Raw genomic sequence first — 13,809 nt, 5'->3', positions numbered from 1 at the left:
CTCTCCGCTTTTATCTCTCCTTTCTCTGCTTCTTTCTCCTCTCTGCTTCTTTCTCCTCTCTGCTTTTATCTCCTCTCTGCTTTTCTCTTCTTTCTGCTTTTCTCTCCTCTCCGTTTCTCTCCTTTCTCTGCTTTTATCTTTCCTTTCTCTGTTTTTCTCTCTCCTTTCTGCTTTTATCTCTCCTTTCTCAGCTTCTCTCCCCTCTCTCCTTCTCTGTTTTTCTCTCTCCTCTCTGCATTTGTCTCTCCTCTCTGCTTTTATCTCTCCTCTCTGTTTTTCTCTCCTCTCCTTCTCTCTCCCGTCTCCTTCTCTCCCCTCTCTGCTGTTCTTCCCCGTCTCCCCTCGCACCGCCCGCCCCCCCCTGCCCCCGCCTCTGTTCCTGCTCTGTTCCCTTACAAACCCTGACTCCTGTCTCTGTTCTTCCTTCTCCTTCTCCCTCCATCCTCCCGCCCGTCCCGACCCTGCAGCCTCCCGTTATCCTCGCCTGTGCCCGCTCTTACCCTCCCTGTCCCCCTTCTCCTTCCTCTCTCGTCCTTATCCTTTCCCTCTCTTCCTCATCCTCCTTCTCTCGTCCTTATCCTTTCACTCTCTTCCTCATCCTCCTTCTCTCTTCCTTATCATCCTTCTGTCGTCCTTATCCTTTCCCTCTCTTCCTCATCCTCCTTCTCTCGTCCTTATCCTTTCCCTCTCTTCCTTATCCTTTCCCTCTCTTCCTCATCCTCCTTCTCTCGTCCTTATCCTTTCCCTCTCTTCCTCATCCTCCTTCTCTCGTCCTTATCCTTTCCCTCTCTTCCTCATCCTCCTTCTCTCGTCCTTATCCTTTCCCTCTCTTCCTCATCCTCCTTCTCTCTTCCTCATCCTCCTTCTCTCGTCCTTATCCTTTCCCTCTCTTCCTTATCCTTTCCCTCTCTTCCTCATCCTCCTTCTCTCGTCCTTATCCTTTCCCTCTCTTCCTCATCCTCCTTCTCTCGTCCTTATCCTTTCCCTCTCTTCCTCATCCTCCTTCTCTCTTCCTTATCATCCTTCTCTCGTCCTTATCCTTTCCCTCTCTTCCTTATCCTTTTCCTCTCTTCCTCATCCTTTCCCTCTCTTCCTCATCCTCCTTCTCTCGTCTTTATCCTTTCCCTCTCTTCCTTATCCTTTCCCTCTCTTCCTCATCCTCCTTCTCTCGTCTTTATCCTTTCCCTCTCTTCCTTATCCTTTCCCTCTCTTCCTCATCCTCCTTCTCTCTTCCTCACCCTCCTTCTCTCGTCCTTATCCTCTTTCTCTCGTCCTTATCCTTTCCCTCTCTTCCTCATCCTCCTTCTCTCGTCCTTATCCTTTCACTCTCTTCCTCATCCTCCTTCTCTCTTCCTTATCATCCTTCTGTCGTCCTTATCCTTTCCCTCTCTTCCTCATCCTCCTTCTCTCGTCCTTATCCTTTCCCTCTCTTCCTTATCCTTTCCCTCTCTTCCTCATCCTCCTTCTCTCGTCCTTATCCTTTCCCTCTCTTCCTCATCCTCCTTCTCTCGTCCTTATCCTTTCACTCTCTTCCTCATCCTCCTTCTCTCTTCCTTATCATCCTTCTGTCGTCCTTATCCTTTCCCTCTCTTCCTCATCCTCCTTCTCTCGTCCTTATCCTTTCCCTCTCTTCCTTATCCTTTCCCTCTCTTCCTTATCCTTTCCCTCTCTTCCTCATCCTCCTTCTCTCGTCTTTATCCTTTCCCTCTCTTCCTTATCCTTTCCCTCTCTTCCTCATCCTTTCCCTCTCTCGTCCTTATCCTCCTTCTCTCTGTCCCTTTCTGTCTTCCCCCGCAGCCGCGGGGCTCGGGGCGCCGGATAATAAAGCCCCGAGGGCCGGAGCCGGCGCCCCCGGCGGGAATCCCCTCACGGGGCCGGAGCCCGCGGTGCGGGTCCCCCCACGCACAACACGGCCCCACACTGCCGGGTGTCCCCACATCACACTGGGGGCTCCCGGGGGGCTTAGGGTGGGCCCCCTCCTCCGGAGGGGTCTGGGGTGGGGTAGCGAGGGTTGGGGGGCTGCGGGGGGGATTGGGATGGGGGGGTTTGGGAAGGGCCCCCTCGTTAGGAGGGGGTCCCGGGTGGGGGGGGAGGGTTAGGGGGGGTTTAGGGTGGGCCCCCTCCTCTGGAGGGGGTCCTGGGGTGGGTGGGGGGGGGGGTTTGGGAAGGGCCCCCTCGTTAGGAGGGGGTCCCGGGTGGGGGGTGGGTTAGGGAGGGCCCCCTCCGGAGGAGGGGGTCCCGGGGAGGGGCGGGGGGCGGGCCCCCTCCGGAGGGGGGGGCCCGGGGTGGGGGGGGCTGGGGGGCTCCGCCCCCTAAGCCCCTCCCACTTCGGGCCCTCCCCTCCGGAGGGGGCTCCGCCACCCGGCCCGTCCCCAGGACCCCCTCCTCCGGACCGGGGCCCGGGGGGGGGAGGGGGGGCGGGGTGGGTGGGGGGGAATAGGAGGGCGAGTGCTGTCGTTAGACACAAATGTGCGATTGTGGTGCAGAGTGACGTGACCCCTCCTGCTGCCCCCCCCACCCACCCCGCCCCCCCTCCCCCCCCGGGCCCCGGTCCGGAGGAGGGGGTCCTGGGGAGGGGCCGGGTGGCGGAGCCCCCTCCGGAGGGGAGGGCCCGAAGTGGGAGGGGCTTAGGGGGCGGAGCCCCCCAGCCCCCCCCCACCCCGGGCCCCCCCCTCCGGAGGGGGCCCCGCCCCCCGCCCCTCCCCGGGACCCCCTCCTCCGGAGGGGGCCCTCCCTAACCCACCCCCCACCCGGGACCCCCTCCTAACGAGGGGGCCCTTCCCAAACCCCCCTCCCCACCCACCCCAGGACCCCCTCCTAACGAGGGGGCCCTTCCCAAACCCCCCCACCCCCCCCAGGACGCCCTCCAGAGGAGGGGGCCCATCCTAAACCCCCCCTAACCCACCCGGGACCCCCTCCTAACGAGGGGGCCCTTCCCAAACCCCCCCATCCCAATCCCCCCCGCAGCCCCCCAACCCTCGCTACCCCACCCCAGACCCCTCCGGAGGAGGGGGCCCACCCTAAGCCCCCCGGGAGCCCCCAGTGTGATGTGGGGACACCCGGCAGTGTGGGGCCGTGTTGTGCGTGGGGGGACCCGCACCGCGGGCTCCGGCCCCGTGAGGGGATTCCCGCCGGGGGCGCCGGCTCCGGCCCTCGGGGCTTTATTATCCGGCGCCCCGAGCCCCGCGGCTGCGGGGGAAGACAGAAAGGGACAGAGAGAAGGAGGATAAGGACGAGAGAGGGAAAGGATGAGGAAGAGAGGGAAAGGATAAGGAAGAGAGGGAAAGGATAAAGACGAGAGAAGGAGGATGAGGAAGAGAGGGAAAGGATAAGGACGAGAGAAGGAGGATAAGGACGAGAGAAGGAGGATGAGGAAGAGAGGGAAAGGATAAGGACGAGAGAAGGAGGATGAGGAAGAGAGGGAAAGGATAAGGAAGAGAGGGAAAGGATAAGGACGAGAGAAGGAGGATGAGGAAGAGAGGGAAAGGATAAGGACGACAGAAGGATGATAAGGAAGAGAGAAGGAGGATGAGGAAGAGAGTGAAAGGATAAGGACAAGAGAAGGAGGATGAGGAAGAGAGGGAAAGGATAAGGACGAGAGAAAGAGGATAAGGACGAGAGAAGGAGGGTGAGGAAGAGAGAAGGAGGATGAGGAAGAGAGGGAAAGGATAAGGAAGAGAGGGAAAGGATAAAGACGAGAGAAGGAGGATGAGGAAGAGAGAGGGAGGATGAGGAAGAGAGGGAAAGGATAAGGACGAGAGAAGGAGGATGAGGAAGAGAGGGAAAGGATAAGGACGAGAGAAGGAGGATGAGGAAGAGAGGGAAAGGATAAGGACGAGAGAAGGAGGATGAGGAAGAGAGGGAAAGGATAAGGAAGAGAGGGAAGGGATAAGGACGAGAGAAGGAGGATGAGGAAGAGAGGGAAAGGATAAGGACGACAGAAGGATGATAAGGAAGAGAGAAGGAGGATGAGGAAGAGAGTGAAAGGATAAGGACGAGAGAAGGAGGATGAGGAAGAGAGGGAAAGGATAAGGACGAGAGAAGGAGGATGAGGAAGAGAGGGAAAGGATAAGGAAGAGAGGGAAAGGATAAGGACGAGAGAAGGAGGATGAGGAAGAGAGGGAAAGGATAAGGACGACAGAAGGATGATAAGGAAGAGAGAAGGAGGATGAGGAAGAGAGTGAAAGGATAAGGACGAGAGAAGGAGGATGAGGAAGAGAGGGAAAGGATAAGGACGAGAGAGGAAGGAGAAGGGGGACAGGGAGGGTAAGAGCGGGCACAGGCGAGGATAACGGGAGGCTGCAGGGTCGGGACGGGCGGGAGGATGGAGGGAGAAGGAGAAGGAAGAACAGAGACAGGAGTCAGGGTTTGTAAGGGAACAGAGCAGGAACAGAGGCGGGGGCAGGGGGGGGCGGGCGGTGCGAGGGGAGACGGGGGAGAACAGCAGAGAGGGGAGAGAAGGAGACGGGAGAGAGAAGGAGAGGAGAGAAAAACAGAGAGGAGAGAGAAGAGCAGAGAGGAGAGACAAATGCAGAGAGGAGAGAGAAAAACAGAGAAGGAGAGAGGGGAGAGAAGCTGAGAAAGGAGAGATAAAAGCAGAAAGGAGAGAGAAAAGCAGAAAGGAGAGATAAAAGCGGAGAGGAGAGAGAAAAGCAGAGAGGAGAGAGAAAAGCAGAGAGGAGAGAGAAAAGCAGAGAGGAGAAAGAAGCAGAGAAAGGATAGATAAAAGCAGGAAGGAGAGATAAAAGCAGAATGGAGAGATAAAAGCAGAAAAGAGAGAAGCGCCTCACCGGAGCGGCCGCAGCCGGCTCCTCCCGGAGAAAATGGCGGCCGCCGCCCTTCCGGTGTTTAAGTGGCCTCGGTCCCCCCCCTCGCACCTGTGCCGGCCCCGCCCCGCACACCTGAGGCGGCCCCGCGCCGCGCACGCGCTCTGCTGTCCCGAGCTGCGCACGCGCTCCGTGCCCCCGCCCCTGAGCCGGCCCCGCCCCTCCTTGGCCTCGCCCCCCTCGTGCCGCTGTCCCGGGGCCGCCGGGGGCGGCGCGCTCGCACCGGGCGCTCCGCGTCCGCCAGAGGGCGCCCTGCGGGGTCCCGGGCCCACACGGGGGCTCCGCGGCGGGAATCGCCGCCGCCATCCCGGACCCGGAACCGATCCCGGACCCGAGGCCGATGCCGCCTCGATGACGGAGAGGCGGCGCCGCCCGGGACCCCTCGGCAGTTCCCAGGCGCGCTCGGGCTGTGCCCCGTGGCCCCGCTCCTCATGCGGCCCCGCCCCCCGTGCCGCCGGCCCGGGACTCTCGCTCGGCGCCGGGCGAGCCCCGGCCCGGGGGCTGCTCCCGGCGGGCTCCGCTCCGAGCCCTGCGCGCTGCGGCGGGGCCGCGGCTCGGGACGGGGTCTGCCGCGGGGCAGAGTCCTGCCGGTGTCCGCCGGCGGAGCGGTGCCGCCTCTCCCCCGGCCGGCCCCGGGTGGCGGGTCTCGGGGGCGGCGGAGCACGGCCGGATTGGGGTTGAGACAAGGCCGGGGGGACTGGGCACTCCCTCGCCGGGACTCGACTCCCCCCTCCTGCCGCGATGCCGGGACGGGGCTGACCGAAAGCGGGTGACGGAGCCCACAGCCGGAGCCGGGATGCGGGGGTTCGGGTCCTGCGGGTGTCCGCCCTGCGGTCCCGGGCGGTGCCGCCTCTCCCCCGTGGGGCGGATCGGGCTCGGTCCCGGGCTCGGCATCGCGGCGGGAGGGCGGCGCCGGCTGCGGGAGCGCTGCGGGTCCCGGTTCGGACGCGGCGCCCCCGCCTGGGCCCGGCCGGTCCCGCAGCCCCGGAGCGCTCCCGGCCCGGGCCCCCCGCTCCGCCGGCCCCGAGGCCGCGGCGGGGCCCGAGCCGAGCTGGGCGCCCGCGTCTCCCTCCTTCCCTTCCCCGGCGCAGCAGCTCCGTGGGGCTCCGGCCCGCCGCGCCCCAGGGGAATGAGGGAGACCGGCGGGGCGGCGCAAGAAGGGACACCCCGATCACAGCGGGTTTTGTATTTTAGCTTTACTCTCTTCCGGAGGCCAACGAGGAACCCGGCTGCTCCTCGGCTGGCTCACGGGGGTGGCAGATGCCTTCGCCACCCTGCCCAGTTAAGCCCGGGAGAGCTGGAGCAGCACGGAGGAAGGGCGGCGGTGCAGTCGCTAAGACGGGAGCAGGGGGAATTGACAGCTGCCCCTCCTCACCAGACTAAAAAAATACCCGTATGACTTGCAAGTGCACCTGCTTCACTTCCCTGCCCTGGCCCTGGCAGAGGCCGCCGCTGTCCCTCGGTGGATGAAGGTTCCTGACGGTGCAGCAGCGGCCGCCCGCCGCCTTCGGGGCGCCCCGGGGCAGCTCCACCTCGCTGTTCAAGGGGAGCTCCTCGGGAGCACGCACCACCCAGCGAGGTGTCCTGCCTTTGCAATGGCATTAATTCCTTCAGGAACACGAATAAAGTGTTTTTAAAGAGCTTTCTCATGAGTGCCTCAGGGGAAAAAAAAATGAAATTACGGGACTAACATCCTCATCTTCATTTCTTGTATCAGAGGTGAAGTGTGAAGGCCCAGAGTCTACAATTCACCAAGTGTTCGGGAGGTCCTGGACAGAGGAGTCCATTTTGGGCTACCAAAAGCACTGGGTACTCCATACCTGGTAGAGAGCATCCACCTTGAGAGTAAATCCATCAACTCCGGGCATGCTGCTCACCGAGTGGAACTCGGACAGCTGGGAAGCAAAGTGGGCAGAGTCAAAAGGCACAGCGTGGAAATACTTACCCGTCACTTCTGTCTGGTTTCGGTGCTGGAAAGTCAGAGAAGTGTGGTGAGGGATGCTGTCTGCTTTCCCAAGGGAGGCTGGAAGCCAGAGCCCCACCAAACACCTGTGTCAGGGATCTAGTCCGAATGCCCCATCTCCACACGTACACGTGGGCACCGATTGAGGAACACACTCAAAGGGTGGGGGAAAACTGATCTGGTGTTCACAGCTGGCAGCAGCAGCAGCAGCAGCACAAAACATCCCCCACGGGCTCCCTTCCTCATCCCTTTGCAGCCACCGCCTGCCGGTTGCCAGAGCAAATCCCAAACGGGAAGAAGCAGGAGCAGAGCACTCACCAGGAGGAGGAATCGGTGCTTCAGGTACTTGTGGGGCTGGATGCAGCCGTACTGGGGCCCCTGGTTGTAGACGGTGCCCGTGGGGTCGAAGAGGGGCACGTGGCCAGCCCTGCCTGTGCACAGGTAGACCTTCTCCAGCTGCAGCTTGTAAGCGGCGTTGAGGTTTTGTTCGGGGGGCCAGAGCACGCGCCGGTACAGGATCTGCCCGGGGGGAGGTCGGGACAAAGAGGGGCAGGTGAAATTTCCCAAGCAGGAAAACGCTGCCAGAGCCAAGTGTCCGTGTTCAGAAGGGTTGGGGTTGTTTGGGAAGGGCTCGGTGTGTGGGAGTGACAAAACGCGGTGCCAGAGCACGCTGTTCTTTCACAGGGCTGTAAGATGTCAATTACTGCTGTAGAAGAGGCAAAGCTACACGTGGGTTCTGCCCTTTCCTCTCCAGGGAATGGAAGCTGTGAAAGCAGAAATGCTGGGCACAGGCAGAAGAGGAGAGGTAAATCCTACCCTTGGATAAAGCCCCCTTGTAATCCATTTCTGCCAGAGACCTTTCCGATTTGGTGGGGTCCATTAGAAAAACCTTCTCGTTGTTACAGAGCTGAAACTCCGTGTTCAGGGAGTAAACAACTGGAAGTGGGCGGTTTGTCTGCCGGAAGGCGATCGGGATCAAAAACCTGCAACTGGGACAAGGAAGGAAACAAAGGGGAGATGAGGTTTGGACGGGTGTGCACCCCAAAGGGGCCGAGCCTGCCCTCCTGCCCTCTTACCGCTCGGGAGCGTGAGCCGGGCAGGGCAGGGCAGGGGCTTGGCTCCAGGCTCTGCCCACGGCGGCGTGAGCTGCACCGTGCAGGGCATCAGGAAGATGGTGTATCCTCCAGAGTAATCCTTCCTGGGAACAGACAGAAGACCCTGCAGCCACCAAGCACAGCTCAAAGCCCTTCACCCAGGGCAGCACCTCTCCCTTGCCCCAGCAATGTCATCCAGCAGTCCCCGAGGGACAAGTGTGACTCTGGGATCAGTCTATCCACAGGCCGCACTGCTGGAAACATTCCTTTCCAAGAGGCTGAGCTGATTTTTCTCGCAGTACAACGGTGCTCCAGCTCTGACCAAGCTCCTGAGCATTCCGTGCTATTGCTGGCGTGGCTGCTGGAGGGGTGCCAGGGAGAACGTGCTGCTGTGGGGGAAGCTGCTGGAGGGGACTGCACCCCCAGCCCTCACCTGTTGTAGGAGCTGGTTGCTCTCCAGAGCTGGTAGGGAGAATCAAAAGTCTGAGCGCTCCACAGCAGCTGCAGGGCAAATTCGATGCCTCCCAGGTGCTCTGGAGTTACCAAAGAGGACCTGACACCTGGCAGGCTGTGGTGCTCCATGACAAACAGCCCTGGGGGAGGACAAGGAGGTGACGGGAGGCAGAGCGCGGAGAGGCCCCACCTCGCAGGGGCAGAGGGGCTCCCGGCGGGGACGGGGACTCGTTCCGCTGCCTGTGCCGTCAGAGCAGAGCTCTGTGTGACCCTGCTCTGTGTCCCTGCCAGGATCGCTGCCCTCACCTCTGAACTTGGCCTGCGTCTTGAACTCGATGACCGGCCGGCCGTCCTCGCGGATGTAGATGGGGATTATCTGCAGGCAGGCCGAGAGCGCGCTGTCCGTCTGGATCCCTGCAAGGACAGCAAGCGCCACTGGGAGCCCACACAGCACCCTCGCTCTCCTCTGCTGGGCTCTGCCAGCCCCAGAAGCGCTTGGGACACCTCCACAAGGCAGGGTTCAGCTGGGATCAGCCTCCAGTGAGCCAGCTGCACGCTCCCTCCGTCAGCCACCGGCTGCCTAAGCCCCCCGCAAGCACAGAGGAAGGCAATATTCCGAGTTCCCCGCTCCCTCAGGACTCTGGGGGCAGTGCAGGAGCTAAGGGGAAAACATGAAGGAACCACTTCTTCCATAGCCCTTGGAGCGCCTCAGGCTCACCTGTCCTCCAGAGAACGGTGTCGTAGAAGAAGGAGAACTCCATCTCGCTGCGGTGCTCCGGGGAAGCCCAGCCCCTCGGTGCCGTCACACAGATGTAGGACACGTAGAGAGGGACGTGGACTGTCAGGAAGGACTGAGCAGAGTCCCTTACCTGGCAATAAAACCCCAGAAAGGGGGTTATGCGCCTTGCAGTGAAGTCAGAGGTGACTCTGGACGTTTTTTACGTGCAGGTACCTCAGACAAACCGGCGTTGTAATGCGGGGGCAGTGCTAAGGCTCCCTGGGACCATGGGACAAAGGAACTCTGGGCACAATTTCACCTCAAAACCCCCCTGATTTCCAAGGCTGTGAATTAAAAATGAGCAATTCTGCTTGCTCAGGCCTCCCAGAGCTCTCCATTTATTATCTGCAGAGTGCAGCTGTACTTTGCAGGCCCTGGAGAATTCGAGGAGATGTTCCAGCCTGGCTGGGGCCAGGCTCCACATGCTCCACTGGGCAGTTTCTCCGGCCAGGCGGCTCCTCTGGGTTTGTGCAAACAATTGGAGCTATAAAAGGAAACTTCATGAACTAGTTCCAGGCTGGCAGGAATTAAGAGAGATGATGCTGGTCCAAGCAATTTAATGGGAGAGCCTGGGGGAGATGGAGTGGGCTGCACGTGGATAACGCAGCCAGGAGAGGACAGTGAGACACCCCAAACAGGGAAAGCCACTCGTTTCTAGAGGAACATTTTTGGCTTCTGGTCTCTTAATTAGGGAATGAGCCAAAATATCCCATGTTGTGGAGCATGGCCTGAGCCGCCTCTGCTCATTTCTATTGGCCGAGAACACAGTCAAACTTTTAAAAGAGAGCCCAGCTGAGAACGTTTTGTATTTCCAGTACGGCCCTACATTAAAAAAAACAGTATTTTCCAGCCACTCTGAAGATTTAGAGAATAAAATAAATGGAAAATAAATGAAATGGAAAATAAATGAAATAAATGCACACAGCACTGTTTTCTTCCAGGTGAGGGTGGGGGGAAAGCCACGCTCCACCTGTGCAGGGCAGAGCAGCAGCTCCACACACGGCAGAGCTGTGCCTGAGAACTGAGAGAGATCTGGGATACCTGGAGAGCTCTGGATGGGCCTCTCACCTGGAAGTCAGCGGTGACAGAGCCCCCACAGACATCAGTTAACTCGGTCATGTCGTAATAAGCGTCGAAGGTCCAGATGCAGCTCTTGAGGTTGAGGTGCTGGTACAGCTGGATGCTCTTGGGCTCCCTCACCGCGGGCTCCAGCTGGTAGGGGCGGTCGTAGCCCGGGCCCAGCACGAAGCTGTCCTGGGTCACCTCGTCTAGGAACCCTGCCTCTGAGGGAGAGAAGTCAGGACACTGATCCCTCCCCATTTGCAACAGCCCGAGACCAAGAATGGAGGCCTTGTTTCCTAATTATCACCACCTTTATAACCAGCGCTCGCCTGCCCCTGCAATACACAGGCACAGGGAGGGAGCTGCAGTTATTTATACAACAGAACAAGTAACATACCAAATTAAACACCCAGCACTATACCTCACTTTTGGAAACAAAACCTGGGCAGACACTTTAGTGTGCAAAACCCCTGTAAGAATAAAACCTGCTTTAAATATCTTAGGCATCAAGCCACAGACACGCCTATGAAATTCAGTGCAGCAGTGACAAAAAAAGGAATTATTTCCTTAACCTGTGAATAATCACCTCTAAGATTCTGTGATGCAGTTGCCACTGCACACAGCCACAAGCGGCCTTTTTATTAACAGGCAAAAGAACAAAGGAATCCCAGTTTATCCCTTCTGGTCTGCAAAGAAACAGAGACGGGAGAGATGCTTCTCAGAGGAGCATGGTAAAAAGACACATGGTGTAGAATATGGAACAGCTGGTGGTTCAGCATCTCTTCCACTGCAAGATCCAGGGGATAGCTGATGATACCTTGGAGGCAGGAGTCACAAAAGCTGCCGGAGAGGGAAGACAAAGGAGCTCAACCCTATCTGCTCTTAGGTTTTAGCACTGTGACCTTTACCTTAACTTACAGTTAAGTGTTTCTGACAGTGTAAATCCCTTTTGTTTTGATTTTAACAGAGTGCAAGAATTCAGTGATGAAGTAACAGTGGCATACAGCCTTTCATTTCCCCTGGTCCTCTCACCCAGCAATGAGGTCTCACAACAACAATACAACAATGAATAGTTATAGAAGGTAACTCACTGCGCTGAAGAGTCCTTCAGAAGGATGGGAGCCACAACTGAGGCAGATCCTTGGACAGATAAGCCAGAGGTGCTTAGGCCTCGTGTTTCCCCCTTACCCCAGAACCAGCCCCAAAAGGGGAACACAAAGTTCACAGGCTTCTCTTTGAAATTAACGCCATATAAAGAACAAAACATCCTAAAAAAGCTACATGTCATACAAATAAACCGGCTACCTTCTCTATGCCTTGAATCTATTTTTTTTCCCCCCTGTGTTCCTCCTTTCCATCCTTCTGCGTAGCCTTGTAGCAGATAAATCTGTTCAATAAAGGGCCCAGCAGAAGGCAAAGCAGAGGATTTGTCAGCATGAAAACCCACACTGCAAAGATGAACGAGCATCAGGGGCAGTTAAAAATCTGCTAGAAATTAGTGCTAATGTCACACTACCCTCTCTTCCCTGTTTTCCATATCCAAAAGGAAAGGAAGTTGTGCCTGAGCCAGAAAAGCTAAAAGGGTCGGGCAATGTGCTCACCTGCCATCCCACACAGCTGGGTGTGACTTAATGCACCAAACACAAGGGAATCGTTGCCAGCTGGGCAATAGACACCACGAAGCACACAGCTTTTCCGTGCTGTCAGCAGCTGCAAGGGGAGGATTGCCTCCGAGAAACATACCAAAACAATGAAAATAAAAAAAAAATACAAATTAACATCTATTTCCACCACACATGTTTAAATTTATATACTATATTCATTTATATATGACAAGCAATATATAAAGTATCAAAATATATTATTTTAACGTGTATACGTATGTTATTATATATTAAATATATTACATACATTTTAATGATATATATTCATTATGTATATAATACACATATAAAATCAATATATATAACATATATATTAAATATAAATCTGTTTGTATATATTGGCATTACTTCTATTTCTTTACTTTTCTGGTTGCACATACGTCTATATCTTTATATACTTAATATACATTTCTATGTTTTTATTTTTGTTGTATTTATTTAAAAGCCCCGAAGCTAACCTAATAAAAACCAAACAGTCCCTTTATCTTAAACGGTATTTAAAAATATTTTAATATATATTTTTTATCATATTTATATACCTTCTTGATATACAAAACACATAACATATCCTAAAAGATATCATATTGCCATCTATACGTACAGAAATCATATTATAGATTATAAATCAACATATATGTATATATTTCTATTACTTATTTTTACGCCTACATATATATATATATTTTTTTCTCTATATATTTATAGATATATAGATTTGTATATATTTTTCTTTATATATTCATTCTTTCAATATTTTATTTATTTGTATTTTTCCTATTTATCTAAAAGCCCTGCCTCTAACTAAATAAAAACCAAGCAGCCCCTTTTTCTTCAATATTTTTTAATATCTATTTTGATCATCTTTATACTTACAAATATATACTCGGTTGATAAGCTGCCCCAGCCCCGGCCCCCGCTCTCACCGTTCCGACACACAGAGCAGCCGCCTCCTCGGGCTGCTTCGGTCCCGGGGCCGGGGAGCGACCGTTGGGTCCCGATGCCATTGGGGTTTCCGCCATTGCCCGGGGGGGGGCCGAGGGGGAGAGAACGGAGCGAGAGCAGCGGCGGCGAGGTACGGGTCGTCGCGAGTGCCAGAAGCCCCAGAACGCGGCCGCGGCAAGGACCCCGGCAGAGAGAGGCGTCTTCACCGCTGCCTGTCGGCGCCCGACCTGCTGGCGCCCGGCCCCGGCGCCGCCGAGCGCACAGCCCGTGTCCGCACGGCGGGAAAAGCCGCGGAAAATTGCGCCGGAGCGGCGTCGGCGCCGGGGTGTTTGTCAGGCAGTAAATCGCACGCACCCACCGCCCGGGGGTCCTTCCATTTTCCCGCCTTTTTGGCCGCCATCCTTGGGAGGTCAAGCCGGCCACGATCGGGCAGCCATCTTGTGCGTGGCGTGACGTCACTTCCGCCCTTCCTCGCCGCCATCTTTGTTGTGGCTGAAGCCACTTCCGGCTGTGCGGCCATCTTTGTTGAGGCAAGATTAAGGCCCCCGCTGCTCTCAACGCGTCTGTCTAACTTACTTGCCTGAACGAAAAACCTGCCGACGCCGACCGACTCCGAGCACTCCGCCCGATTGTCCGCCGCCTTTCCCAAGGCGAGGACGATGGCGGCGGGGCGCAGCGGCTCCGTAGCTGGGCGGCGGCCGCACCTGCGGCGGCAGGCATTGGAGTCAACGCCTCTGCCGGGGTCCTCCCGGCCGGCTCCGGAGGTGGGGGGGGGCTTGACGCGGCTCGGCTCGGCTCGGCTCTTTCCGTCCTGCTTCGGCTCGGCTCTTTCCGTCCCACTTCGGCTCGGTTCGGCCCCCTCCGCTTCGGATCGGCTCGGCCCTGCTCGGCCCCCGCTCGGCCCGGCCCCGCCCGCCTCGGCGCACAGCTGCAGTACCGCTCTGTGCCCACAAGGAGGCAGCACTGCCGCACAGCTCAGCCCGGGGCGGGCGGGGGGGCGCCCCTGCACGTGCAGAGAAGCGAGGCA

At 57.1% G+C, this 13,809-nt stretch overlaps 2 protein-coding genes across 5 annotated transcripts; both read right to left on the bottom strand.

The window, feature by feature from the left end:
• Positions 1-6,007: 6,007 nt before the first annotated feature.
• LOC147645640 (extracellular matrix organizing protein FRAS1-like) lies at positions 6,008-7,633 on the bottom strand. The gene is made up of 3 exons (XM_086874393.1): positions 7,517-7,633; positions 7,108-7,308; positions 6,008-6,721 (listed from the first exon to the last, which is right to left on the bottom strand). Exons 1-3 carry the CDS (start codon positions 7,631-7,633, stop codon positions 6,620-6,622), a joined length of 420 nt encoding a protein of 139 aa, XP_086730519.1. The 3' UTR covers positions 6,008-6,619.
• Positions 6,008-12,937, bottom strand: LOC111922179 (extracellular matrix organizing protein FRAS1-like). Of its 4 annotated transcripts, XR_015282241.1 has the most exons (10): positions 12,714-12,927; positions 11,778-11,904; positions 10,183-10,397; positions 9,055-9,205; positions 8,643-8,750; positions 8,317-8,476; positions 7,866-7,987; positions 6,772-7,778; positions 6,518-6,646; positions 6,008-6,434 (listed from the first exon to the last, which is right to left on the bottom strand). XR_015282241.1 is itself a non-coding variant. In XM_086874390.1 (8 exons), exons 2-8 carry the CDS (start codon positions 11,782-11,784, stop codon positions 7,765-7,767), a joined length of 777 nt encoding a protein of 258 aa, XP_086730516.1. In that variant the 5' UTR covers positions 11,785-11,904; positions 12,714-12,937; the 3' UTR covers positions 6,008-7,764. The 4 variants fall into 4 exon arrangements, 2 of the variants coding, with proteins under 2 accessions (XP_086730516.1, XP_086730513.1); XR_015282240.1 differs by having other exon boundaries at positions 6,008-6,646; XM_086874390.1 differs by having other exon boundaries at positions 6,008-7,778; positions 12,714-12,937.
• Positions 12,938-13,809: the final 872 nt, after the last annotated feature.

The sequence above is a fragment of the Cyanistes caeruleus genome, unplaced genomic scaffold (genome assembly GCF_971803275.1).
Source record: "Cyanistes caeruleus unplaced genomic scaffold, bCyaCae1.hap1.1 HAP1_SCAFFOLD_205, whole genome shotgun sequence".
In the NCBI taxonomy this organism is placed as follows: Eukaryota; Metazoa; Chordata; class Aves; order Passeriformes; family Paridae; genus Cyanistes; species Cyanistes caeruleus.
The sequence above is the reverse complement of the archived record's forward strand: the minus strand, read 5'-3'. Positions and strand labels throughout refer to the sequence as shown.